Genomic DNA, 27138 nt, shown 5'->3' on the forward strand with positions numbered 1-27138 from the left:
CAAGTAAAGCAGCCCCCGGACACCCCGGGCACTGAGTGGGCCCTTCCCTGCAGCACAGAGCAGGCTTTTTTAATATCTTTCATAGGGAGGTTACAAAATTATTTTACTACATTTAATACATTTAACAGACCACTTTAGAACTCCGGACACGGATTATGGATTTAATTGTAAGTAGACTAAATTGTAAACAAGTTATGCTTTTTAAAGTGAGCGCAGGATCTATCCATGTAGGCTAGGCCTACTCCATATTTGACTCGTCCTCATTAGGTCTACTCATTGTGGCAGAGTGCAGGATTTCATTGTCAAAATATTTGTGCAAACCCCACACGCCCACTCAACAGAGATTGGTACAACTATACTGTGAATATATAGAACAAGTTTTCCTTTCCTTTGAGGCCATATTTTAAATCTGTTTCTCAAACAGATCAGCAAAGACAGCTACATCTGCAGTGCACAGGTATTCTGAGTATAGCTACAGTATTATAAGTTATAGTTGGCCACTATAAAACTACCAAAAATCCCACAAAGGAATAGGCCTACATCTACATTTTAAAGTAAACAGGGGCGTAGGGTTTCATTTCCATTGTTTGCCATTAGGAACAGAACAATTGTTCATTGAAAAATTAAAGGTAAACCAACCGATGGAGTCCATTAGGTATTTAATAGCCTACTTAATAGCCTACTTCTTGCACAAATAGTCAGATATGCACTTGTATATGCACCGTGTAGTTCTTGAGTTATCCATTGCAAAACACTGATCAGAGTTTTTTTTTTTAAAGGTGAGAAAGGTATATACACCAATATGAAATTACTAAAAATAATATACAACAGATTCCATTAGGATAATTACCAATTATAATAACACCAGAATCAATTTGATAAACTACTAAACATATTAAACACCATTGGATTTGAATATTTCCACTACCATGTTTCACTGTGTGTTTGATACATTGTGGCATCATTCTCTTTCCTGTTTTTCTCCATAGGCCTACACCCTTCTGTTATTGCCACAAATCCAGTGGTGTAACTAACTGTAGTTGTACTGTAATGCAGTACAATTTTCTGCTACTTTATGCTAATTATTACGTTTTTAAGTTTTGTTGTTTCTCCCTGCATCTCTTGTTCTATACTCCTGTCCAGTTGGTAATGCACCTCTAATCTGCTGGAGTGCCAACCGCCGATAAATACCGAAGAAGAAGAAGAAGAAGAAGAAGAAGAAGAAGAAAAAGAAGAAGAAAAAGAAGAAGAAGCAGCAGCAGCAGCAGCAGCAGCAGAGGTCATACAGACCAGTGAAATGGGAAATCCTGCAGTTTATGTAGAGGAACACCTAAGAAATAGATGGAAGGACTATAGAAGCATATATACTGATGGGTCAAGAGACCCTGAAAGTAAAAGTGTGGGATTCGACTTGTATGTTCCTCGTGTTCAAATGTCCCAGTGTAGAAGAATGATAGACGGGATTTCAATATTCACTGCAGAATTAGTTGCACTATTGTGGGCACTGTGGTGGGTGGAGGAGGTGGGCTTGGACAAGGCTATAGCCTACTATGTACAGATTCCTTATCTGCTTTGATGGCATTGGGTGGTGACGATGGTAGTAGAGCTAGGCCAGACATAGCTGGGGAGATTTTAATGATGATTTTTAAACTGGAGAGGCAAGGGTGTAGTGTGGGTTTTCTTTGGGTTCCAGCACATGTTGGGGTCAAGGGAAATGAGGAGGCAGACCGGGTAGCTAAGGCAAGTTTGAGCAGGGATGGTGTAGAGGTGCAGGTGCCACTGGGTAGGATGGAATGCTGCAGCAGCATCAATGAAAGACTGAATCATCTATGGCAACAAGAATGGGAAGCAAACAAAAGCGGTAGAAAGCTGTACAACATTCAACCTGCAGTACAGCTCGGAAATAAAGTGGCCACGCCTTGGACGGACGAAGTAAAAGTAACAGGACTAAGACTGGGACACTGCGGGCTAGCAAGTGGACTGATGCTAGTGGGGAAGCATATAGACGGCAACTGTGAACACTGTGGAGTCCTGGAATCTATACAACATGTACTAATTCACTGCCCACTCTACGCCAAGCAAAGGAGGGAATTATTCATAGAATTAGGCAAACTGGTAATGGAAATATTTTCCATCAGAACACTGCTAAGTGACGGGGTACATCAAAAGGAGAGATATAGGGAATTAATAAACTTCCTTAAATCCACAGGTCTATATCGCAAGATATAGCTCTTAGGTAACAAAGCTTCAATGGCGATACTATACCAGTGGGAGGCAGCAATGCACTAAAACAGTGCCGAGACTGCCGGGAAAAAAGGAGAAGAAGCAGCAGCAGCAGCAGCAGCAGCAGCAGCTCCTGCTCCATTGTGCTTTCCACGGCTTGACGTTCGCAGATTGGCGACACACACCGTCCCTATCATGCAGTCACAGGTATGATTAAACTTCAAAGATTACTCATTATTTGCTTCTGAACAGATAACATACCCTACAAAATAGCTTAAATGCAACTTTAATATAACGTTAGCTGGCGTTAATTACGTTGTCATCACCTTTTGGTAATAACTCAGTTAACGTTTAGCCAGCTTTCAAGTCAAGCTAGCAGACTGACACAGGTTCGGTTGTTTACTGTCAACTGCTACCGGAAGTTGCTGGTCAAATTAGATCCACCAAACATTGCTAGAAACAAACTAGCTTGTTTACTTGGTTGCGTTGTTTATCACGCAAATCGTTTTATTTTGTTTGTTTAAAGGACAAACGTCAGACTAACGTTCATAAACTGACTTGTGTTTTTTGGTGGTAAACAATACGGACTTGTGTATAGCTGGCTAGCTTCTTAGCTAGGAAATGAATAGGGCATTGTTCGCTGTTAGGCTTTTTGTGTCACTGAGACGTAGTGTGAGTTATTCTGCTGCGTGTTGTCAGGTGGTGACCAACCCTCAGGAAATTGCCAGGCTTTACAGAGAACTCAGTCTCTTCCCTTCTCTGAGCAGAGCAGATACGGGACCTGTCATCACCTCCCAGTATGGTGGCAAATACAGCAACATCTACACAGGTAGATTTAGTCTGTGCCATCCTAAGATTTTCAGATGTGTGTATTTATGTTGATATTGATAGCATTTTGTTTAATTTTTCTGCAGAATGGAGCCAGCGTGATCTGGAGAGGAATGAGAATGTCAAGTACTGCCGACAGTACATTGTCTTCCACGATGACAAGTCGGTGGTTTTCTCTGGTACCTCAGGAAACTGCACTGAGATTAAGGGAGAGTATGTAAACATGTTGTCATCTTGTGGCCTGTATCACGAAGTGAGTTCAACATAACTAGGATATCTTTTAGTTACTTGGCTTAACTAACCCTAATAATCGCGGTCGTGAAAAGGTACCATGAAGCTGGTTATCAACTCAGTAACTCAACCCCTGGTTTCCCAATCCAGCCGTGAGCGTGTTCACATAAAAGAGAGCGATGTTAGCAGCAGATGAGCAATCGCAGACATGAACAAATCCACTGGCATCAGAGCGGCATATTTTACGAATGAAGAGAAAACTGTAACACTAGAGAAATACGAAATAGTCTAAGTAACACAGCTGCAGCTGACACATGCAGGGAGACAGAAAATAACAGACAGTGTGAATACCTTAATGAACGGGCGTAGTCCATAATAATGTGTTGATTTGATGTGTTCATATGTACTGTATGTAATATCAGCCTTATTCTTTCAGCTCGGCTGTGTGTCGGCCTTTCCACATTAAAAGACTCGGGCACTGAATAAGTGGTCGTTCCACCTCACTTTAAAGAAATTCTCGTCACTTCTAAAATGAGAAAAAGTGTTCCAAACATTGTTCATTCTTCATAAAGCAATGAAACGAAGAATCCATTCATGCCATAAAATGTGCTCAAATAGAGTTTCTCCGCATCACCACAGCAAACATAAAGCAGCCTTTAAAAAAGTCTGTGGGATTTCCTACAGATGGTTATGTCACTTTCCAAGAGAGCTGATTGGTCAGTGGGTGGTGTTTTTGTAGAGTTGATCTCTTATCTGGAACATAACCTGCAGGTTAGCTGTTCAGCATAAGTTACCATGGAGGTCTTCCCCAGTAAGAAGTGAACCATTGTCGTGCTACTGAAAACCCAGAGTTAACCCCGAAGTTACCTTGATAAGCTCAAATCCTGCTTCGTGGTACAGGCCCCTGGACATTCTCATAGATCTAACCCTGAGCAAACTGAACAGTGTCTCATCAATATGTCTCTCCCATCAGGTTGCTAAGTAAGGACTCCCCTTCGGGTGAAATGAAGGCTGTCGTTAGAGAGTGCACAATCAAAGGAGAGGATAAGCAGTTTCTGGAGGTGTGTTCGTTTTTGGTGTTGTTGTTTTGTTTTTGACCCTTGAATGGTGCCTCTGGAATTGTCCACCTGTAGTCTGTGTTTAAACCTCTGTGCAACTTGAACCCAGTATCTTTGACTCCTTTCCCTTCCTGACCTCTTTGTGACCCTTCAGATCTGGAGTAAAAACATCAAAATGAAGAGCATCAACCTCACAGCCTTAAAGAAGCATGGCAAAGTCTATGACGGTGGTGAGTCACCTGCACTTAAAATCAGTATTTCTTTTTGTTTACCAGTTTCTTTCAAACTTTGCCTTTACTTGTGCCAGTCCCAGGTGGTAACGACACTGTGTTTTGCGCCCTTAGAGCAGTTTGGCTGCTTGGTTTGGTCCCACTCCGAGACCCACCTCTTGTATGTGGCAGAAAGAAAGAGACCTAAGGCAGAATCCTTCTTCCAGGTCTGTCAGCAAATTGTTTGATTTGAAGGTTAATCAGCACTGCTCTCTTTAGGTTGAAATGTTGATTCTCCCCAATGTCATTGCTAGGGTAGTGTTCATTTTTGTCCACAGCATATCAAAGAAGTAGATGGTTCAGTGATTGCTTTTTTTTACAGTGTTTGTACATGTTTCTAGCTATTCTGTGATATCCTGTAAGGAAATGTTTAAAAATAGATAAGAAAGCTTCAAACACATGCTTGATGATGCAAAACTACTTCGGCGTTGTACTGATGGCTTCAGGAGATTTACACTCTAAACACACTCACCAGACCGGATCAGATATATCTCATAGGTAGTTGCACACCGTTGAACAGACGCTTATCCTTATCCTTATACCTTGGGGTGGCTGTGGCTCAGGAGGTTCAATCCCCGGCCTCCCCGGGCTGCTTGTCGAAGAACCCTGAATTACCCCTGGTGGCTGTTCCAAATGTTCGTTTCTGTTTGAGCAGGCTCAGTGTATGAATGTGTGTGAATGCAGATGTAGTGTAAAAGCGCTTTGTGGTCAAAAAGATTAGAAAGGCGCTATACAAATACGGAGCATTCACACTGAGAGTATGTGATTTAGTGTTCATTCATCATTTACCATACGTAGATAAGAGGTTAGAACACGGTTCTATTCTAATGTTTTCTATTTCTCGTTTTCTGTTTGTAGACTGAGTCACCTGAGTCGTCTTCTGCTGGGGACGAGGAGGAGGCCATGAGAGTGGAGAAAAAGGAGACCGCAAAAGTGAATGCAATAAATGCTTTTGAAACACACATGATTTTTCACATTTCAGAGGTTTAATCCAACTTGTTATGTTATATTCTGCTTGAGCTGAAAGCTAGGGTAGAAACTAGCAAGAGACAGCAATATTTTGAAATTATCCAACTTAAAAATCCCACCCCCTCACATCAGGCCTCCAAAACCACTCCCCTAAAAAACATTTTTATGCCCAATGAGTGCACAGACAGAGTGCGCGCAGTTAGGTAGGCAGGGTGTGCTTTTTACAGTCCTGCAACAGATACTGAAATTTGTTTCATTTTTATGTCAGAACATGAATTGATTGCTCTCAGGACGTAAATAGAATTAAAAATATATATATATTACAGATATTCAATTGCCTAACCTAGCTTTAAGTTGTTGTTTTTGCTTTTTCATCCCTGCAGGGGGAGCAGTTTGCCTTCTATGAGGACTGGGGAGAGGCACTTGTTGGCAAGAGCTGTCCAGTGCTTTGTGTTTTGGACATTGAGGGAGACAACGTCTCTGTGTTGGAAGGAGTGCCTGAAAATATCTCACCTGGGCAGGTTGGTACACCAGTTGTTTTTGTGCACTTCTGTCTAGTGTGCTCATACCCTCATACCCTCAGCTGTTGCTCTCTTCTTGTCTTTCCATTACCCTGTCTACATAGGCATTTTGGGCTCCAGGTGACACAGGTGTGGTGTTTGTAGGCTGGTGGCATGAGCCTTTTAGACTTGGCCTCAAGTACTGCCCCAACAGAAGGTGATTACTGTTCACACTGATCAAACATAAGAATTAAAGCTGGCCTATCAAATAATCCCCCAGCAAGGCTAAGAGGCTAATTCTGCAAGTTATTCTTGCTTCCCTTTTCTCTGTCAGGTCTTCTTTGTTCTATGTGGATCTTACCGGTGGGAAATGTGGTAAGTGAATGCTTGTTTTCTGTTATTTAGATCAGCAGTGCCTTTTTTCATAAACACGATCTGTGAAAATTAAAGAATGCTGCTCAAATACACCAAGTCTTGTACAGTGTAATCACCTATGAGCTCTACATTATCAAATTGTCCTTGTTTAATTTTTGTGTTTAGCATTGTAGACTAAACATGACTAAATGTGTACGACAAGTTAGACTCCAGAAGTTAAACACAAGTGTGATCCTTGATTGATGATCACATCAGACAAAGTAGTCTGGTATAACTGGGTATGGCTAGACTTACTATTTACTACTTACTATACTATCTTATAGTTACTATTGCAGATGTTTATGTGTATTGTGTTTGTTGTGTCCCTCAGAGCAGCTGTCATCGGGCACAAGCGCAGTGTGCTCCCCCAGGCTGAGCCCAGACCAGTGTCGGATCGTCTACCTGGAATGTTCTGTCTATGGACCACACATGCAGTGCAGCAGGCTCTGTATGGTAAGCCAGGATGGAGCCTCCTCCTCTTCCACATAAGACACATTGGCTTTCCCTTCTTTACAACACTGCACTGTACTCACTCAAAAAAGAAGTAGGAATGGATGGTTTCCTCCTACAATGCACCATCTTGTGGTGATCTGTTCTGTAGATAAACATTTGTTGGAGCAGACATATTAAATACTAGTGTTGGGCAACGATTAAAAATTTCAGTCGCATGGTTTTCTGCGATTAACCGCATAGTTACATGCACAATTGAATAATTAATTATAATTATTATAAAAAGTATATTGCGCACTTTTGATTTAAATGTACTGCTTTTTACACAAAAGTGCAATAACATGTGGTTTGCAAACACTTACCTGCAGTATTCCCTTTTACACAGTAGCAATAAAATATTCTTCTCAACATAAACATTAATGTAATCAAATCAAAAATCAAACCAAAGCTATTTGCCACTGCCATGACATTACCTTTTATAGCTTGTTAAAATGAGTTAAAGTCCAGAGCTACGATCATATAACTTTTCTGAGTTCTGGTTTCTGAGCAACAGGTTAACATATATAAATCTGTTTTCTGGTTCTCGGCTATCAGCAGAAACATTTTTCTTTTATCAGGGAGCAGCATAAACAGTCTATGTTCAGTAGCAAGTGTCCCTGTTAGAGTGAGGTGAAGGGGTCGCCTCACGCACAACCCCAGCGCGCTGCTGAATTGTCTTGAACTTTTTGTACAAATCATTGGAAGAGAGACTGATCCTCACTGTTTGTGAGTTTCCAGAATCTATTACTGTTTACTAAATAGGACATCAACAGGAGGGAATTCATATTGCAGAGCATCCCTGCAAAACTAGATGTAGGCCTATCAGGTATTTATGTAGCCTATAATTGTAACTTAAGTTAAATAGTCTACAGCTGTTTAGTGCACTGAAGCACTAAGAGCGCCTGCCATTTATTCGCGGAGCACTTCCTTTTCTGATCACTGTGTGTCTTCAGAGCCAGTGAGCAACGGACTTTCATAATAATAATAATAATAATAATAATAAATAAGGTGCAATAAAATAATTGCCATTAATTAATTAGTGCATTAACGTGTTAACATGCCCAGCCCTTTTAAATACATTCCTTTTTAATATGCTTTCCTCTGTCGTTGCGTATTTTATTTCTAGTATGACTGGTATACTAAGAAGACCTCAGTGGTGGTGGATGTTGTGAAGCGTCCTGGAGAAGGTATGGAATATTTGGTGGTCACACGAAAGCACTTTTTTCCCCAGACTATATGTCAAACTAAATTGTTTTTGTGTGTATTTGTGTGGCTTTGCAGATAGCTTTACTGGAATCTACAGCTCTCAGTTGTCACCGCAGTGCTGGTCAGCTGATAGTCAACGTGTAATTGTTGCCTGTCCTCAGCGCAGCCGCAAGGTACAGTTGACTCCCGGGAAATGCTTGTTATTATGAAAAAAAAAAATTGGACAATAAGGCTTGCTATTTTTTTCTGATAAATTTACATTTTGCTCATAATAAAAGTGTTAAGACTAAGAATATTGTGATTATCTTTACCTGAGAAAAGTTTATGTATCTCTTGTAGGACATTTTGATGGTGGATATAAGCACAGGAAGCATCACCTCTCTGACTTCAAGTGAGTCAATAGACACATTAGGGATGAAACAACAATGGTAAAATTCCCAACGGTTAGTATTACCGTACACATTTTAATTACCATGATAACCGGGTACGGTTAACCACACTGTTATAATCTCACTGCAAAGCAGGCGCGCATGCGCAGAATGCAACATGGGTTTGTTTGGGTCAATGGGAAACTCGATTGAAGAAAATGACCTTATAGTGAATGCAGAGTGAGTTAACGTCTAACTAGTTTGTCTCTCTGACTTGCTAACAGCGTGTAAACTGAAGCTCTCGTTGTTATGTTGCTGTGTGCGTCTTGTGTCGGCAGAGTCTATTCGTCCACTGCACATGATAACACAGTCTGCAGTTCAGTCAACCAACTAGCATATTTACAAACGCTACAGACTCCTCTGTTTTTTTGTCAGTTTTTGGGCTCATTGTAGTTACGATCACTGTCTTCTAAAGACTCATTTGTTTTCATGTAATTGTCCACGGGGTCATTGTATTACCTATAAAATATAAAGTCTTGATAATGCACACTGATGATTTTCATATGTTTACAAAATGTATTTGCTGTTATTTTATTTTTTATGCAAACAAAATGGCAATTGTATTTGTAGTTTTCAATAGAAAACTTGTTGAAATGGTTTCAGTGTGTATATCAGTACATTTTAATCTCTTTCGGCACATTTTTACAATACCGTGATAATACTGATAATCGTGATATGAAATTTTCATACCGCTTCATCCTTAAGACACATTTATCATCCTTGGCGTTACTCGCATTCAAGTCTAGACAGTCTTTTTTACTGCTGTTTGGTGTTGACAAACTCTTATAGCTATCAGCCTTCTGAGATCGCTTGAACGTGCTTATTTAAACCTGTGTCTGAAGATGTTCTTTGTTTGTCTGTAGAGTCTGATGTTGGTAACTGGTGTCTGCTGAACATAGAGAGAGATCTGATGGTGGTCAGCTGCTCCTCTCCTAACTGCCCTCCAAGTTTGGTAGGATCAGCGTCTTCATGAAGAGTAGTCTTATTCGCAATTTGAAATATAGTATGTACTAAGTATAATATTTAGGATGGGATGGCTTTGATATGTCATTTGTTGTACTGTCATTTCCATGTCCAGAGGGTGGGCTTCCTTCCGCCCAGGGATTCTCAGGAGGAAGTGGTCTGGGTTACTTTGGAAGAGTCTCAGATGTTGCCAGATATTGATTGGCAGATCTTGACTTTCACCCCTCCACCAGAGCAAGACAACAAACAATACCGTAAGAATAAAAAAATCTTCGTTTTAGTAGTATCTACACAGGAGTCTTCGGAGTTTGACCTGATATATGTAGTTTTTCCCCGTTTTTGTCAAATGGTCTGAAAGGATGCAGTTAGTTTTGTCCACTCTCCATTTTGTTTCACATACACGAATGGTACCACATACACTGCAGTGCAATACAAAGTCATCACAAACTACACCCTAAAAATAATCAGTAAGTTAAATCACCATCTTTCTGACATAGTCAACAAAAAATGAGTATTATAAGGTCTCAAAGATAAGGTTTATTGCAAAGTTATCAAATTGGATTACATTTGTTTGTTTGTATGTATGTATGTATGTGTGTATATCTATCTAAGAGATATATAGATAGATATAGATATAGAGATAGATAGATATCGATAGATATCAAGAGAGAGAGAGAGAGCGCAACACATCAATTTTCTCACGCAGGGAAAAACAAATGTATAACAGATAATGTCGACTCGCAGGAAGAATCATCTCCGCCCAGCTGATGCAACACAGGCGTACGCCGTGATAGTAATCAAATTAATCGGCTCTCGTTCTGTGAGTCGCTACCAGCTTCTGACCTTGGTATAGTATTGCAATATTAACATTCAATTTTATTTTATAGCACCAAATCACAACAACAGTTATCTCACAGCACTTTTCATAAAAGAGCAGGTCTAGACTGTAATCTCTGATATTACTTACAGAAACTCAACAATTCCCACCAAGAGCAAGCACTAGGCGACAGAGGCAAGGAAAAACTTCCTTTAAAGAGGCAAAAATCATCCTAACATGCAGTCCCAAACGGTTCTGTCATTACACTGCATTATATTGTTATTGTTAGATCTTTTGAATTGTCACATGCCACCTGAACTTTGTGTTTCCCTTTACATAAATAAAAACATTTCCACCATAAATTGGTGCAGAAAAATTATATATAATTTTAGATTTCTTAAAAACAGTGTTAAAATCTCGTCTTGATCTTGTGAACCCACGATCATATCTCGTCTCGTCTTGTGAGCTAAGTGTCTTGTCACACCTCTAACATATAGTGAATAGCCACACAATTTAATACCCACCGGGTTTAACAGTTTTGTCAACAGATGTGTTTTTCAAAGTGCATGTTAGTACACATCAATAATACAAGAGGTAGTATAAGCAATTATAATTATAAGATTGCAGACAGTTGTGTTTAGAGGAGAAGGAGTAAGAGTTTACAGAAGAAGCTCCTGAGGTTTGGTTTATGTCCGAAAACTTATATATATATATATAATATAATAATTGTGTTTATGGAGGCTTGAGCAGATTTGGCAGTCTATGGGACACGTATGTAAGCTCATGTAATCTTAATTAGACTGACTTATTTTTCTATATTTCAGCTGGCCTTGATTTTGATGCTTTGTTGATCAAACCAAAGGAGGTTAAGGACGGAGTGAAGCTGCCTCTTATTGTCAGTCCACATGGTTGGTTACTCTCATAATGGTTCTCAAGTGTACAAACAATGAATAGTAAGGTGGTGTTACACAATAGTTAATTTTTATACAGCATTGACTTAATGTAGTATGTAAAAAGCAACACTGAAATTAGAAATGTTCTATATTGATACACAATATGCATATAACAAGAAATAAGAAATGTGTCATTAATCCATGCTGAGTTTATTTATAGGATCGAGTCAAAAGCTTCTTCTACACCTAAGATTGGCATTGCCAACAACAGTGGTTGCTATGACAATAGTGCCCTTGGCAGATTTTTTTTTTATCACATTCTGAAAATCAACAGTCTTTAATAACAGTCCTTAGATGTTTTCACATATTTTGATTTTACGTGCAATATTAATTGTAGCATTTACGCCTCACAAGACTGAGCATATTTATGACAGATAGCTTTTTGTACAAACTGTCAGTCTGTATTTGACATGACTTGTTTCTTTCTCTCAGGGGGTCCTCACTCAGTGATTGTTGCTGACTGGCTTCTGTCTTCGTCTGTGCTTTGCAGGATGGGCTTTGCTATATTACTGGGTACGTTCATATATTTATTTGTGTGACACCTGCTCAGATGTTGATCACCCATTTATAAGATATGTACTCGATGCATAAAAAGGGAACGAGCAAGGATATTTTGCTGCAAGGTCGGTTACTTTGCTAGGCTCTCAGAATAGAAACACTTATTACACATGTCCTTAGCCACTTCAAGACACATTACATATACACTGAACAAACTTATAAATGCAACACTTTTGTTTTTGCCCCCATTCATCATGAGCTGAACTCAAAGATCCAAGACTTTCTCTATGTACACAAAAGGCCTATTTCTCTCAAATATTGTTTCAAAATCTGTCAAAATCTGTGTTAGTGAGCACTTCACCTTTGCCATCGACCTCACAGTTGTGGCATATCAATTCGCATAGAGTTGATCATGTCGTTGATTGTGGCCTGTGGAATGTTGGTGCAATCCACTTCAATGGCTGTGCAAAGTTGCAGTCAGGTTGAGACCCCGATGAGAACGACGAGCATGCAGATGAGCTTCCCTGAGACGGTGGGGGGGGGGATCCGATCGCACGGTGTCAGGACTGGCAGGCAGTGAGCAACGGACTGGTGATCCAGAGTACAGGCAGGCTGGCAGCGACTCCGCACCAGGGTGGAACTGTGGCAGACAGGAAACAAGAGGTTAGGCAAAGTCACAAAAGGTATTTAGGCAAACTAGGAAATAGGCCGGTGCGATATGTGGGTAAACGGACAAACTGGCGACGAGTGGAGACTGAACCAGAGCTTAAGACTGCAGGCGTTGATGAGTCCCAGGTGCAGAGTGCTGCAGGTGAAGAGAGGCCGGGCTCGGACACACCCAATCACACAAAGACATGGGACAAGACACACATGACTGACAGAAACAACAGGGGCGGGGAAACTGAGAACAAGAGGGAAAAGAGGGGAGAGAGACCAACCCACGACAAATTCAGGCATGAGTGAAACCACAAATACAAGAGCCATACTGGCTTGGACGTCGCCCGGGTTAACAAGGTCTTCGTCAGGTGCTAGGGAACCAGGGCAACCTGATGACAAATGGGCTACTGGAACAAGAAATTCATGGACTAGAGCGGAAAATATGGATCTGATGCAATGCTACTGTACAAGAATATATGCAGAGACTATGGGATATATGGATGCTTTGAAACCCATCATCAACGCTGACAAAGAAACAGCTCCTAGCTCAGTGTTCTAACATCTGCAAATGGCAGCTATTACTTAACAGCAGCAGGTCTACTTACTTACTACTTAAAACGTAAAAAAACTCTTTTCTCTTATATACTTCAGTTTCTTTTGTTTGTTTGTTTAATTTGGGGAAGTTTGAGCTCAATTTATCCAGAGCCTGCTCTGGGTTGACTGTAGTCTCACTGAGTCTCACAAAAAGCCTGATTGGTTCATTGTTCTCAACCAGGTTTTTTTCAGTTGGTTCAGGCTTTGAACTGGTAACCTTTTGGCCTCACTTTGATCATTTTGAGATTACTGTCAGCTGTCACTTTTAACCGTATAATAATACATCATAATATCCATCACTGATAAATACATGGTAATGTGTGTTTTGTTTGCTTCCCCCCCCCCTCTTTTCTCAGTGAACTATCGTGGTTCTATCGGGTACGGCCAGGACAGTATCCTCTCACTACCTGGCAATGTTGGCACCCAAGATGTCAAAGATGTTCAAGTAAGAATAAATCAAATAGAGTAACAAATGCTGTTTATCAAGTTTTACTGCTTTATGGCGGTATACTATATGTGTTGATTTATATGGTTTCTATAATTAGTTGAGGTTAATTGCTATAGTTTCTGTTTAAGTAATGGCTCATAACAGCAGTGGTTTATTGAATTTCCTTTGTCCTTTTTAGCTCCACCAACTTCTGATATTCTACCACGTGGCTTTGTTGCTTCTCCACCACAAATGTTTCAAATTTTTCCATGTTTTTCTTCCCAATAGTTTGCGGTTGAAAGTGTTCTGAAAGGCGGCGAGTTCGACATGCAGAAGGTGGCCATTTCTGGGGGCTCCCACGGTGGTTTCCTGGCCTGTCATCTGATTGGCCAGTACCCAGGGTTCTACAAGGCCTGTGTGGCTCGCAACCCCGTCATCAATTTGGCATCTATGATCGGCAGCACAGACATCCCAGACTGGTATGTCTTGGTGTGCACATTCATGTTCATTATTGAACACAAAAGATGTCATAGCTATTCATGATACATATATTTTTCCTGTTGATGTTTTTATTGCAGGTGCATGGTTGAGGCTGGCTATGACTACAGTACAGACTGTCTACCTGACCCTGCTGTTTGGGAACAAATGCTGAACAAGTCCCCCATTAAACACGTTTCACAGGTAAGAGTATTTCGGTTATGTCTTTTGACTGTGTGCATGTGACTTCATTTTGCAATGCAGTAACCTAAGATGATCTCTGTAGGTACAGACACCAGTCTTGCTTACCTTAGGGGAAGATGACAAGCGTGTACCTAACAAGCAAGGAATTGAATATTACAGAGCTCTAAAAGCAAAGAAGGTCCCAGTCCGGTAAGCAGCTTGTCTTCAGTAACATGTTTTATTGGCTATGTCAGATATGTATTTTACAACAGGGCTTTAATTTTTTGTTTATTCACTAATGCTCCGATGTGTGTTTTGTAGGTTGCTGTGGTACCCAGGGAACAATCACTCACTCTCCAAGGTGGATGCTGAGTCTGATGGCTTTATGAACATCGCTCTGTGGATGATTCAACACTTGTGTCAGTGATGTGTGTGGCAAATAATCCAAGAAATACATGGTAGTCTGCAAATGCTGTGGTTGCCCCCAGGAAACACTACACTACAGCGTGTAAGGGATGTCCCGCCACTGTTTCCAGGACAGCGCGAGGTCCAATCCAAAGCCAAAGTGCTCTCCAATCAGAACACACTTTGTATAACTGTATTTGTAATCTATCTGTGGCTATGTTGATTGCCAAAAATACCTCCATAATTGTTTTAACACTTGAATAAAATCAGTTTTGATTCATCATAAAAACACATTTTATTGATTGTTTTTTTTTCTTCTGCAGTCTGTACATACACACAGAAAATAAAGGGCTTTTCAGTGTGTTAGTTGTGTTTAAGGTTATATTAACAAAGGAAATTAGTTTCATAATCAGCCTTTTTCTCACTTTTACTTTTTTTGCTCACTATTACTGTTTGTTTTTTCATACTACAGTGCACTTAATAAACTATTGTGAAAATACTACCTGTGTGGAATGGATCTTTGGAGACATGGCCTTTTGTTCAGATTTCAAAGGGATTTTTGAAGCAGGTGTAAAGTGGTAGATTACTTCTGAATACTTTTATTTAGTAAATTAAACAAGTCATCTAACTTTGTTCAGCAATGTAAAAAAAAAAAAAGAACAACTTAATATAAAGTGGGTGGCATAAAGGAAAATACTGTTTGTATAACCTTTTTTTTTTTTGAATGTATTTTAGGTGATTTCTGCATCTGATGTGCCTCGTAAATTTGACAGGTTCACACCAGCCTTGTTTAGTCCGGTTGAACCGAAAGCTGGAGCGTTTACCCCACCTTGGTACGGTTCGTTTAGGTGGGTCCGTTGTCAAGTATACTCCAGAGCTGTTTATATCTGGTGTGAACACCACTTTCACCAATAACAGAAAGGTTTTGATGAAACTGTCCGCTAGCAGTCTGGGCTCACGAGGAAGTGACATGCTTCCTGAATATCTATGTTAGAGATAAAAGTTTCTCAATCACTAGAGAAGGTGCGTACGAGCACTAAGGTCTTATAAATATTCGGCGATAAAGTTAATTCATTCCAGCGACATCTTCAGCAGTGTCTGAAAGTTAAAAACTGCGGCAACAGTTCATCATAGTACTGCAGGGTTATTTTTTTTTTACAGGTTTACAGAAACAATCGAACGCCATTTCAATCACATGGCTATTGCTGTAGGCTACAATTTCTTTCCATGTCGTTTGAGTTTTGCCCTTGTGAAAGGAAACGTCATCCTCCTCGCGCATCAGTTCTATTCAGGAACCGGGCCTTCAGGTGTCGGTCATGTGATTTGCATAAGGCTTCTATATATATTTGACTACATGCTTCCACTTCTGCATAAATTGATCTAGTTTCTTGCAACAGCAGATACTTTTAGATTCCCCTTTGAATCTTGCCTCTCTCCACCTGGAATATAGATTACTGGCTCCCGATGCAAATTTTAAGATACATGCCGTAACCGTTATGGTAAGTGAGATAACATTTTATTCTGACATCAAAAATTTACAAAATTTCACTCTTAAGAAAATGACCTACCTATTCTGTTGTTACATTATAGGTAGGGGAGACCGGTATGGTTGTAACATGGGAAGAGTTGTAAAAACACAAATTCCACCAATTAGAGATAAGATAGGAGTTATGAGATCATTTCAGTATTTACCTACTTCCTCTCTGATAGGACATGGTGGTTATCAAGTTTGGAAGCAGGCACGTTCAGAATAGAGAATAAACTGATTTTCATTTATTATATCATTTATTATTTATTTATTTTAGTATCTATACTATTGCAGATAAAATAGTTTGATTAATATTTTGTTTCTTAGAGGCAACATGTGATGCATTTTTTCCTTTCTAATTTCAAACCACTATGCTTATACAGCTAGCTAAACAATGGCTTTCAGGGGTGGGGTGGGTTGTAACACTTCTTGAAAAAGTGCCCATTCCCTGTACATACAACTAGGGACTTGCTTGATTTTAATATTGTACAGAGAAGGCCTACCCCTTGCAGTCTGGGCCCACCAAGCCTGCACTCCAGGGTTACCAGCATTCATTTGTCAGCTGTCTCTGTGACCAGTACTTCCCATTCATGTACATTCATGTTGTGTACATATTGGCGTAAGTTAGCCTATGTATCGGCACTCGATCTTTTCCATACTCCGTCTCAGCCTGTGGAGAGGGAAGCATACAGGTGTTATGCCGAGTTTTGCCTGCCTGCCGAGAATTGCATGCACCTCCAAATACTGCTTTTTAACGCTATAATATTCTTTGTGGGGTCCATCAATGGTGATAAATGATTCGAAGTATATATTTTATGAACGTTTAGAGTATTTAATATTTTAATACACTTAGTAGAAGTATCATTCCTTGACATTCAGTACCTAAATATATGTGGTGATAACCGCGTTTGATCAATGAGCACAGCAAAGTGTCTGAAAAGGACCTAAAGAGGTGGATGCATAATTCGGCAGAAATTTTGTAGGCTCCCTGCTGAGATTTGCATCCACCTCTTTTCTCAGCATTAATGACCGTTATCACCCGTGAGGTGCATGCAATTCTGGCAGGCAGGCAGAATTCGGCACAACACCGGGAGCTTGTGAGAGGTGCAGGTGTGCAAGAAAAATGCCAAAGAGTAAAATACATAAGTGCCGGTACTTCGTATCGATGAGTACTGGCCCACTTCAAGCACTGACTGTGACTCTGATTAAGAATATACACACATTGACACACACTTCTTTTTTGTTAGACCTAAGGATGTACAAAGATGTTCTTTAATTAAGTACATTGTAGTAGTATTTATTAAGTAGAACTTAAGTAAGTTTATTCTATAGGCTAGATAAATTTACATGCACATACATGTGCGTGAGTCATCACACTAAGTCTGTAGTCTACCTGTTTTTGAAGCATATCATACAGTGTGGCATCTATTTTTCCTTCTTGTCTCTTATTGTTGCAACTTACCCCAGTTTGTTACAACCTACCCCGGTAGTGGGGTAAGTTGTAACAAGGGAACACAATGCATTTGACATCAATTCACGAGGTCTGTGATATTTTTGTAGAGGATAGAATTGGTGCAATTTGTAGTGAACAAATGTGGGTACTTTGAATAAAGTTTGAGAACTCTAGCTACAAAATTCAGCGAGTTATAGTTGCTGAAGCAAAAACTGTTACAACCATACCCAGTCTTCCTTACAGAAAGAAGCTTGAAAAAGCTACAGTTATTAAAAATCATATACAAGTTAATTTATATGCCCAGAATACATCTTCTGAACCATCAACAACAAACAACTGAAATTAAGTTTATTTTTTTCAGGCTCTGCTGAAAACTATCCTCATCCTTTGTCAGCTTCTTCCATTTGTGAGGACCATAAACACCATCTTCTTCCCATGTGACACTGACGTGAATACCACCACAGTAGACTGCCATGACAGACCACTCACGCATGTCTCCTTCATCAAGTCTACCACTGTTGTGTCACTCAATTTAAGTCGGACTAAAATACAGCAAGTGTGGCAGCAAGCTTTATCAGGTGTCCCAAACCTTCACACCCTGTCAATAATAGGAAATTGTCAACCAGGTCGGCTGAGAAATTTGGAAAACAGCTCATGCAAGATGTGGATCCACTATTATGCCTTCAAGAGCCTACTGAAGCTTAAGTTTTTGTATCTCTCAGGAAATAGCCTCACCTCTATACCGTGGTTACCTGAAAGCCTGAGGGTCCTTGATTTACAGAATAATTGCATCCTCCACATTATCCACCCGTTAAAAACTCCTCATCTTGAAGAGCTCTTCCTCACCAGGAACTGCTTTTATGCAAACCCTTGCAACCAGTCTTTTTACATCAGCGAGGAGGTTTTCAGAGAGCTCCCTAAACTCAAAAACCTTACCTTAGGGTATAATAATTTAACATCCATCCCTAAAGGGTTGCCACCCTCACTGGAGAGTCTGGATTTAAGAGAGAATACAATCACAGAGGTCTTAGAAGGAGCATTTGCCAACCTTACTGTCCTCAAGTATTTGAATTTGGAGTGGAATTGCCAGCGTTGTGACCATGCAGCCAGACCCTGCTTTCCATGCCCACATAATCTCCCCCTACGCCTAAAACCAAACTCATTCTATGCTGAGAACAGCTCCATCACCTTCCTTAGCTTGCGGGGAAACTCTCTGAAAACATTTCCAGAGGGACTTTTCCAACCTTTGAGGAATTTGAAGGGATTGGACCTCTCGGACAACCTCCTGGCATATGCAATACGTAATGGCACCTTCTTTGCAGAGCTGAAGGGCCTCACTTGGATTAGCCTTATCTATAACTATGAACCACTGAAGACATTTAAGGAGCTGATCCTCTCCCCACACATTGCCAACATATCTGGTCTACAATATCTTCTTCTGAGTGGTAACTTTTTCCACATGATTTCAGAAGACAGCCTTGGTGTTCTCTCCAAACTTCAAAGCCTAAAGAAACTAGAACTGAGATTGAACTTCATCGATACTTGTAACTTACAACCTCTGAAAATGTTACCGTCTCTCATTAATATTGACCTCTCCCAAAACATGCTTAATTTTCTTAAATTCTGCTTGGCTCCGTCGTCAGAGATTGTGGCACAGGGAAGCTTTCAGAACCAGAACTCGTATACACCTCATTTTCCTGACCCACCCCTTATTCTAATAGATCGAGTCACATCTGGAAGTGACGTCTGGGAATCCAACCAGTCAAACAGACTGGAAATGTTTGAGGACAATGTGTCACAATTTCCATCACTGTGGGACTTTAAAAAACAGTGCTGCCAACAGAAACTGACATTTGACCTGTCTCAAAATGACATTGTGTCTCTTAACAAAGAGGTGTTTGTAGGCTTGGAAAATGCTGTTTGTTTAGACCTTTCCTTCAATTACATGAGCCAGGCATTGAAGCGTGGGATGTTTGAAAGCATGAAAAATTTAGTTTTTCTTAATTTATCGTACAATAGACTTGATCTTTATTATGAAGCCACTTTCAGTGAGCTTAAAACCACTCTGAAGGTATTGGACATTAGTAACAATGACTTTCACTTCAAGATGAGGGGCATGGGCCACCGTTTAGAGTTCCTTCAAAATCTGACTAACTTGGAAGTCTTAAGTCTGGCAAACAATGGCATTGAGAGGCGAGTAGATCAAAGGCTGGTCAGCAGCTCTTTGAAGTACCTCTACTTCCATGGAAACCGCCTGGACATTATGTGGGAGTCAGAAAACAACAGGTACACTAATTTCTTCCAAAACCTGACAAACCTCAGCTACCTGGACATCTCTAACAATGAACTGAAGTCAATCTCTCCAGAAGTGCTGTGTAACCTCCCAGGAAGCATGAAGGCCCTCCGCATCAGCGACAATCTGCTAAACTATTTCCCATGGTTGAACATCTCAGCACTCACCAATTTACGTCACCTGGACCTCAGTCAAAACTTCCTGTCTTATTTGCCTCCTGAAGTCATAGAATTTGGAGCAATGTTTTCTCTCCTGGACCTCAGTCACAACCGCCTTAGTGTTATTCCAGAGGATTTCTTCAGTAAGGCGAAGTCATTGCAATATCTGTACCTCAGCCACAATCAGATCAAAGAGTTGAACCATCAGCTTCTCCCTGCCCCCTTTAAAAATGGTAGTGTCCTTCAGAAACTCACACTGCATGCCAACCCGTTTAAATGTGACTGTGATACATCTTGGTTTGCGGACTTCTTGCGTACCACTCCGGTACAGATTCCTTACCTCACCTCCCATATACACTGTGAATACCCAGAGTCCCAACAGGGTGTGAGTATACTGTCGATGGACCAGCGTTCCTGCCAGGACATATATGGTAGCTTAGCCTGCCTCGTTTGTTCCTTCTTGGCTGTGACGTTCACTGTCCTGCCCATACTGAAGCATCTCTATGGCTGGGATCTGTGGTATTGCTTACAGGTACTCTGGGCAGGACATAAGGGCTACTCCCAGCTGGCTGGAAGTGATTCACATTATCACTACGATGCTTTCGTAGTGTTTGACACCAGAAACCAGGCTGTGAGGGATTGGGTCTACAATGAGTTAACTGTCAATCTGGAGAACTCAGGTCATAGGAGGTTTTGTCTCTGTTTAGAGGAGAGGGACTGGATACCTGGACTTTCATGTATAGAAAATCTACATAATGCTGTCAATAACAGTGTGAAGACAGTGTTTGTGCTGTCCAGTGGTTCTACTGGCAGTGAGACAGTGAATGGTGTGATCCGGCAGGCTTTCTTCATGGTTCAGCAGCGGCTTCTGGATGAGAAGGTTTGTAAAATGAACCTTTTATTTTCCTGTGCATTTGGTGGGTGTTCATACTACACACTTCATTAACTCTGATATTATCCAAATAAGGTGGATGCAGCTGTGCTGGTTCTGTTGGATGAGATGTTTCCCAAGCTGAAGTACCTTCAGCTGAGGAAAAGACTGTGCAGAAAGTCTGTGTTGTCCTGGCCAAAAAACCCAAGGGCTCAACCCCTCTTCTGGAACAGAGTGAGAATGGCGTTGTCGTCAGATAACCTCAACTTCTACGACAACAACATGAGTGAAAGTTTTGTTTGACTACCTTTTAAAGGCTGCAAAAGAGCACCTGAAAAAGGCCTTTAAGAATTTTGCCATCTTCCTATGACCTAATTTTGACAAACCTACAAACCTGTGTATATATATATATACATAACTTTATTTTTTAAAATAAAAATGATACAGCTCTTCCTTGTAAATATTTTACTTTTCAAGATTGTATTCCGATGTTTTATCATATGTATATTACAGACCATTCAAATTTGATGTGGATTCTTTACATGTAAATTTGTTCTTATTTTCTTTTTGGTGAGTTAATCCATCAGTGTCATACAATTGTATTCAGAGAGCTTGGGCTGGGTTGGGACATGCTGCTATTGTGGGCTGCAAAGTTAATTGAGATACTGTATATTGACATTGTAATATAAAAATAAACTTGACTTGATTTCACTTTGAGTAGCTTTAGTATTACAAGGGAGTAATGTAGCCTGCCTGTATATCAAAACACCCCCACCCTTAAAATTTCACTTCTCTTTTTGGGAGGACATGAAACTGAGGATTATTTCTTACAGGTGCAGATGATGAATAACTTCACCTGCTGTTAAACAGTTTCATAAGTTTAAGAGGGATACAGGCTTGCACCAATTTGCTAATAGCATGCTTCACTGCAGGCTGCTGACCAGAAGAGGAGAGTGAAAGATAAGAAAGCAAAACAAATTCATAGGCTACAACTACACCTGCTGCGTGGGCTGTGCAGCTTTTTTTATGTATTTTAGCCTGTAGGCTGGGACCCCAATGTATTTTCTATGAGTGAAACTTCTGTCACAAAAGTAGCTATATTCCGGGTTAGTTATACTGAGTGAATGAACAGTGAACTGAACAGCTGCAGCAGCTGAGTAAACTTCTCAAATAGCAATGGAGGGCCCTGCCCCAGGTCTGCAGTTTTTATTTGTGTATTTGAAAGCAGTTGTGATCCTTTATCCACTCATGTGGTGTACTTTTAGATTAGTTCTGGTGTCTCTAAATCTAATATAATAAACAAAGTCAACTCACTTCCATGGGATTAAATTACTGATGCATGTCAGGGTATTTGCTGTCTGGTCTGTTTGAAAAATAGAATGCAATTCAATTTTTTTTTACTTGACATTACATCCGATATGATTATTGTCAATTTTGAGCCTTCGCCAGTGCCGTGCCCCAAATGACGCTCATGAAGGTGTATGAAGAAAAGAAACGCTCCAATTATTGCCATGTTCGTGCTGCTGACCCACCACACCGCATAGGTCGCGCACGCGCCAGCTTGGGAGAGCGCGCCCACGAGGACCCGGTGGCAGGACAGGTCAACGGGAGAGCTGAGCCGATGAGATCATGGAGCCTGCGCCGAGGTCGGACAGGGTACGGCTGGGACTTCACGGTGATGGAGAGGTGCCTGTCCGGTAAGCTCGAGCACACGTAGGCGTGCACACCTGGGTTTTTGTGGCATCATTTTTTTTTAAACAAATGAAACTGTGCTTTCAGTTTGTGCAGCAGATTAATCATTATGTAAGGTACTAGCTCGAACTCGTGTAACGTTAGCCGTGTGCATATGAGCAAGAAACTAATCCTTCATACCGTGGTCGTAGTAGAGTTATTCGGGGCGTCTGGGTCCAGGCTGCGCAGTCACATGCACAACGGCCGTTTTACTCGTGCCACACATGAAATATTGTGCAGTCTGCTTCATAGTTTGTACGTTGGGTTGGCGGCTTGTTGAGCAGTAGGAGAGAAGGGGCACGTATGGACCAATATTAGCACACAAATGAACGAGTTATGCTAGTGCAGTTTGGGTGTTGACTCCAGACTCCGCTTCGCGGCAACAGCTGGCTGCCAACTCACAAGTAAGTGCAGAGGTTTCAGGTCAGTAGGAAGTGAGGCGTTTCCTAGCTGTGGCATTTTATTATTGAATTTTTATGAGTCCTTTCTGTCTTTGTCAGTTATTTCGTCCTGTCAGTGTTGTTTGACAAGGAGCTATACAGCTGCGTAAACTTGGCGCGTGCCCGTAGAAACTGACCAGTTCACTTATGATACCTCCATCTTAATGCAAATTATATCTTATATCATTACACAAAGCTTCAATAGCTGCAAGCTAACGTGTTTCCTTGTTTGAAAGGGTTTTTTTAAATACACAGTTATCTTAGGGATTTTATTTTAATCACTGTCATTGAATTCTCACGGTCAATTTGGATGGAAATGCTCAATTGATGCACCAAAATTATTCTCGGAATTGATGTTTCCACTCCTGGCACATAAGGCTAAATTCATTGCCTCAAACAATGATGGATAGGGGATTGACAGCTATTTCATGACTGACAAGCAGACTTAACCAATCTCTCAATTGCATCCTGTGCAGTGACTCCCAGCACCCAATCCTCTTGGATTAGAGGAGGGATTATGATTTGGATTTGCTTCTGCTTTGCAAACAGTCCCCAATATCAGGTCCATCATGGACTGGGTTGTGCTTATTTTGATTTGCTGGGGATATATTGTTATTTGAATATATGTGCAGCCTTTTGCCTCAAGGACAACAAATTATACAAATATTGTCTATGATATAGGCATAGTATTATTTTATCCTAATATGGGTACAGTCGTATCATGCTGTAATGTTTAAGTTTGATTCAGCCTAAATTCCAAGTGCCTGAAGCCAAACGTATTGTGTATGTCTTCAGCCCTGATAAAGTCTGATGATGAGCTTTGCAAGTGCCTTCCAATTCCCTGTGCAGTCTGCCATAACCATAGCATAGAAAGTACATGGGCCATAGCCATTTACACTGTTTTGTCCCTATTTCCTTCAGACCTGAGCAGGTATCAGAGTCTTTATGATGTCAGATTGAGTGCTGTCCATGGTACTGAAATGGTCAAGCTGGTCCCTCTCCTTGTTTTTACCCCCATCTACTGTGGTAACTGTGCTTTGCAAGGGACTCTATACGTTATGAGTTCATATATCTGTACATAATCTATATTCTGGTGGTTAAACAGACATTGTTTCCCATCCTCCCATCATTCTCACAACCAAAAATATAGAAAAGAGGATTACAGAGTGTTGTAGAAATAGTAAGAGAATCCTTGGTCCCCCAACCTGACACCTGTAGACCCACAGTCTATCTTATTTTCCATCATCCATGCCTTGCCCACTCCTGATTAGCTGAGGCAGATGTTTTCAGTTGATCAAGAGCTAATGCTTTTCAGCTCTTGATTGGCCACACCTGAGCATGGAACGATGGAACAAATGATACTGTATACTAAATGTCTGTCTGTAACTGGTTCCCTGGATTAGTCTACATTTACATTTATTCATTTAGCTTAGGCTTTTATCCAAAGCGACTTACAATTGCTATATATGTCAAAGATCGCACGCCTCTAGAGTGACTAGGGGTTAAACCCAGATCTCTCACACAAAAGGCACTGTATTATCCACTGCGACATCACCACCCCATAATAATAAGGTCTTAATTATTTAGTTTTACCTTGAGCCATGTTCATAGTTAGTGAACAGAAAATTGACATTGATCAGATTTGTAGTCTTGCCTACTCGTTCTTGTTCTTAATCAGATAGTTCCTGATTTAAATGATCATTATTCTGTGAATTTTGGACAGATTTTATTATTTAGGCAAGGTTATTTTTGTGTCTGTTTAGACAGCATTTCAGTAATTTATATTGATCAAAGCAAAGTAAAAAAAAGTATTTTTGATATCAGATACTTATATTGGCAATAGTATTATAAAATTGATAACCAGACTTATGAACCATGTAGTGAATTGATTCTGCTTTTGTTATTTATTTTAAATATGACTGGTCTTTCTCTGAATATTTGCCCCTGTTTTACCTGTCTAGAATCCACCATGTCCTGCACTGTAGCTGAAACCACAAGACCTCTGACCTGTGTGTCTGGGAGCCTTCTAGCCAACATTCACTGCCACTTTCTTCTAATAGGATTAAATAAGACTCAGCCTCAAGCCCTAAACAATCAGGGATGGACAGGTGAAAACTGAGAGGCTGAGGGGTGGCCTGGCCTTTATTCTAAACCTCGTTATTCATTCTGGTTCCGTAAAGGGACATGAAAATATAACCGTTTCCTCTTGGAAGTCCACTTTTGCCATATAAAAAATGCCTTTAAACATTAGAGCCAAGCCCTCGCAGAGCAAGCTCTCTGCTGGCCCAAAGAGTAGTGGGCACACTGATGGCAGCACATCTCATTCACGCTTTTCCAGATCCCCCAAACAGGGGAAAGGCAAACAGGCTGTAAGTTCAGCACCAGGCTCCCGCTCGGGGCTAGAACCAGGCTCTGTGTCAGGGGGTGGGCCTGCCCCAGCATCTAAATTGACTGGAAGTCAAGGGTCAGTGTCGAGGCCAGGTTCGAAGATCAAACCTGGCTCAGCAGCAGACAAAGGAGTGAGTCGTGGTTCAGCAACAGCTCCAGGGGGTAAAACCCTGTCTATGGAGAACATCCAGTCTTTGAGTGCTGCCTATGCCACTTCAGGCACCATGTATCCCACTGAGCAAGATTCCTTGGAACCCTCTGGTGGGTACCCTAAAGGCACCATGACGCTGGGCAGGAGCACCAGCCGCTCCTCCTACACTAACCGGACAACAGCCATGGGCAGCAGCCCAAACATCACCTCCTATGGGCTTCATCACCCGTCAGACCCCTATGGAGACCAGACCTTGCATACTGCAGGGACTTCCAGTCTGCGGCGGCAGTCTGGAAGACATCCACAGGCACTGGATCCGTTTGCACGGGAACAGGTTTCCACGTTTGATCTCCAGGCTCAGCTGAGGGAGCTCCAGAGGGACAATGACAACCTGAGGAGGGAACTGGACGGAGGGAGGGACGGAAGGACAGGACCTGGCACAAACAATGTCAACTTCTGGGGCCCGGAGGTGAAAAGAGAGAAGGGGGTTAGGCTGGAGGAAGGAGTGAGAACCTCTGTGCTGAAGGACCAGTACAGGACTAACCAAGAGGTGCAGGTGAGAAAGACGAATTAAAGAGTTTGTTTTCAAAAATAAATTTTTTCCCCAAAATTCTGCAAAATGTGGTAAAAATTCCATTTTGAAACAAAACTCTTTGATTTGTCCGCTCACTCATCATCCAGACTTTTTGTGTTGACCCGCCATCTCTTCTTCACATCATACCTCTCACATCATAGCTTTTGTTCCTGTCTTCAAGGTTGCATAGAAAGGCGTCTGTGCAGTTCATTTGTAAAGATGTTTGCCAGGCTCAGCGCTGTCTGTGTTTCCATGGGAACGTGCCCTAGTGGCAGCCATTCAAAGTGTTAGCCAGATTCTATAAAAACTCACAGCTACTCCTGAAGGGCCAGTGACCAGTCTGTCCTGTGCCACCTCTCCCTGGAGTCTGGTCCACTTAGTCTGAGGCACTATCCATCTGTCTGCCTCACTGCATAGCTACCCTGTTCTTTTGTTGTCTATGTTTCTTCTGTTTCCTATCTTGCTTTGTTTCTCCACTTGTCTGCGCAGCATTTTACCTCCTCATCTGTCTGTGTTACTCTGGAGGAAGATTTTTTTTCACCCCGCTGAGAGAATCTTTCGCACTTTACATCTTGTATAATTTCTGTTGAATCTCTTACTTGCTCTCTCTATGCTCTTCCTCTCTCTCATGCAAGCATGCAAAAACTTTAATCATATCTGTACTCTCCTTTCTGACTCCTCCCTCTTGTAACCAAGGAGCCACCTCTGCATTTGTATTTATAGCTTTTTCATCTCACATTGTCATACAGTGTGAGGACACTGTGACACACACATGCCCACGCACACACTTTCATACAACATTACAGAAATTTTAAATTTAATGCATAATAACTTGTTGTTTGTACAGGCCAATAACAATTGGCTGTACAGCTTTAACGAGTTTTGGTTAATACACGTTTTCATTTACCACTCATCATTATCTTCTTTAAGAAAAAGCCACATGCACTCACATACAGGTACAC

The 27138-nt window shown here is 41.0% G+C and overlaps 3 protein-coding genes across 4 annotated transcripts in view; all 3 read left to right on the top strand.

The window, feature by feature from the left end:
* The first annotated feature begins 2280 nt into the window (after positions 1–2280).
* Positions 2281–15081, top strand: apeh (acylaminoacyl-peptide hydrolase). 2 transcript variants are annotated; one of them, XM_038722475.1, is made up of 23 exons: positions 2281–2430; positions 2923–3052; positions 3138–3264; positions 4256–4343; positions 4495–4570; positions 4685–4776; positions 5468–5542; positions 5962–6099; positions 6204–6295; positions 6413–6453; positions 6824–6945; positions 8108–8168; positions 8263–8360; positions 8527–8578; positions 9479–9567; positions 9694–9832; positions 11220–11303; positions 11781–11861; positions 13454–13542; positions 13813–14003; positions 14103–14205; positions 14288–14394; positions 14506–15081. In XM_038722475.1, exons 1-23 carry the CDS (start codon positions 2419–2421, stop codon positions 14609–14611), a joined length of 2193 nt encoding a protein of 730 aa, XP_038578403.1. In that variant the 5' UTR covers positions 2281–2418; the 3' UTR covers positions 14612–15081. The 2 variants fall into 2 exon arrangements, with proteins under 2 accessions (XP_038578403.1, XP_038578402.1); XM_038722474.1 differs by lacking the exon at positions 2281–2430 and having other exon boundaries at positions 2749–3052.
* Positions 15082–15951: 870 nt separating this feature from the next.
* tlr9 (toll-like receptor 9) lies at positions 15952–21603 on the top strand. Its single transcript, XM_038722472.1, has 3 exons — positions 15952–16088; positions 17932–20901; positions 20989–21603. The coding sequence occupies exons 1-3, from the start codon at positions 16086–16088 to the stop codon at positions 21193–21195; spliced, it is 3180 nt and encodes a 1059-aa protein (XP_038578400.1). The 5' UTR covers positions 15952–16085; the 3' UTR covers positions 21196–21603.
* Positions 21604–21721: 118 nt separating this feature from the next.
* LOC119905437 (ERC protein 2) overlaps positions 21722–27138 on the top strand; it is a 164690-nt gene continuing 159273 nt past the window's right edge. Inside the window, exons 1-2 of the mRNA XM_038722471.1 lie at positions 21722–22589; positions 25025–26158. Coding sequence (XP_038578399.1) covers positions 25298–26158 — 861 coding nt within the window. The 5' untranslated portion in view covers positions 21722–22589; positions 25025–25297. The remainder of the gene's footprint in view (positions 22590–25024; positions 26159–27138) is intronic.

This window comes from Micropterus salmoides, unplaced genomic scaffold (assembly GCF_014851395.1).
Source record: "Micropterus salmoides isolate LMB-PRFRI ecotype aquatic unplaced genomic scaffold, ASM1485139v1 Ms_hic_scaffold_16, whole genome shotgun sequence".
Lineage (NCBI taxonomy): Eukaryota > Metazoa > Chordata > Actinopteri > Centrarchiformes > Centrarchidae > Micropterus > Micropterus salmoides.

Bases quoted from the DNA above. Each gene is read 5' to 3' on its own strand.
- apeh (XM_038722474.1), top strand. From the start codon at position 2,845: ATGAATAGGGCATTGTTCGCTGTTAGGCTTTTTGTGTCACTGAGACGT. The intron at 8,579-9,478 runs GTGAGTCAATAG...GTTTGTCTGTAG, and splicing joins CATCACCTCTCTGACTTCAA to AGTCTGATGTTGGTAACTGG. The intron at 9,568-9,693 runs GTAGGATCAGCG...TTCCATGTCCAG, and splicing joins CTAACTGCCCTCCAAGTTTG to AGGGTGGGCTTCCTTCCGCC.
- tlr9 (XM_038722472.1), top strand. The intron at 20,902-20,988 runs GTTTGTAAAATG...TATCCAAATAAG, and splicing joins AGCGGCTTCTGGATGAGAAG to GTGGATGCAGCTGTGCTGGT.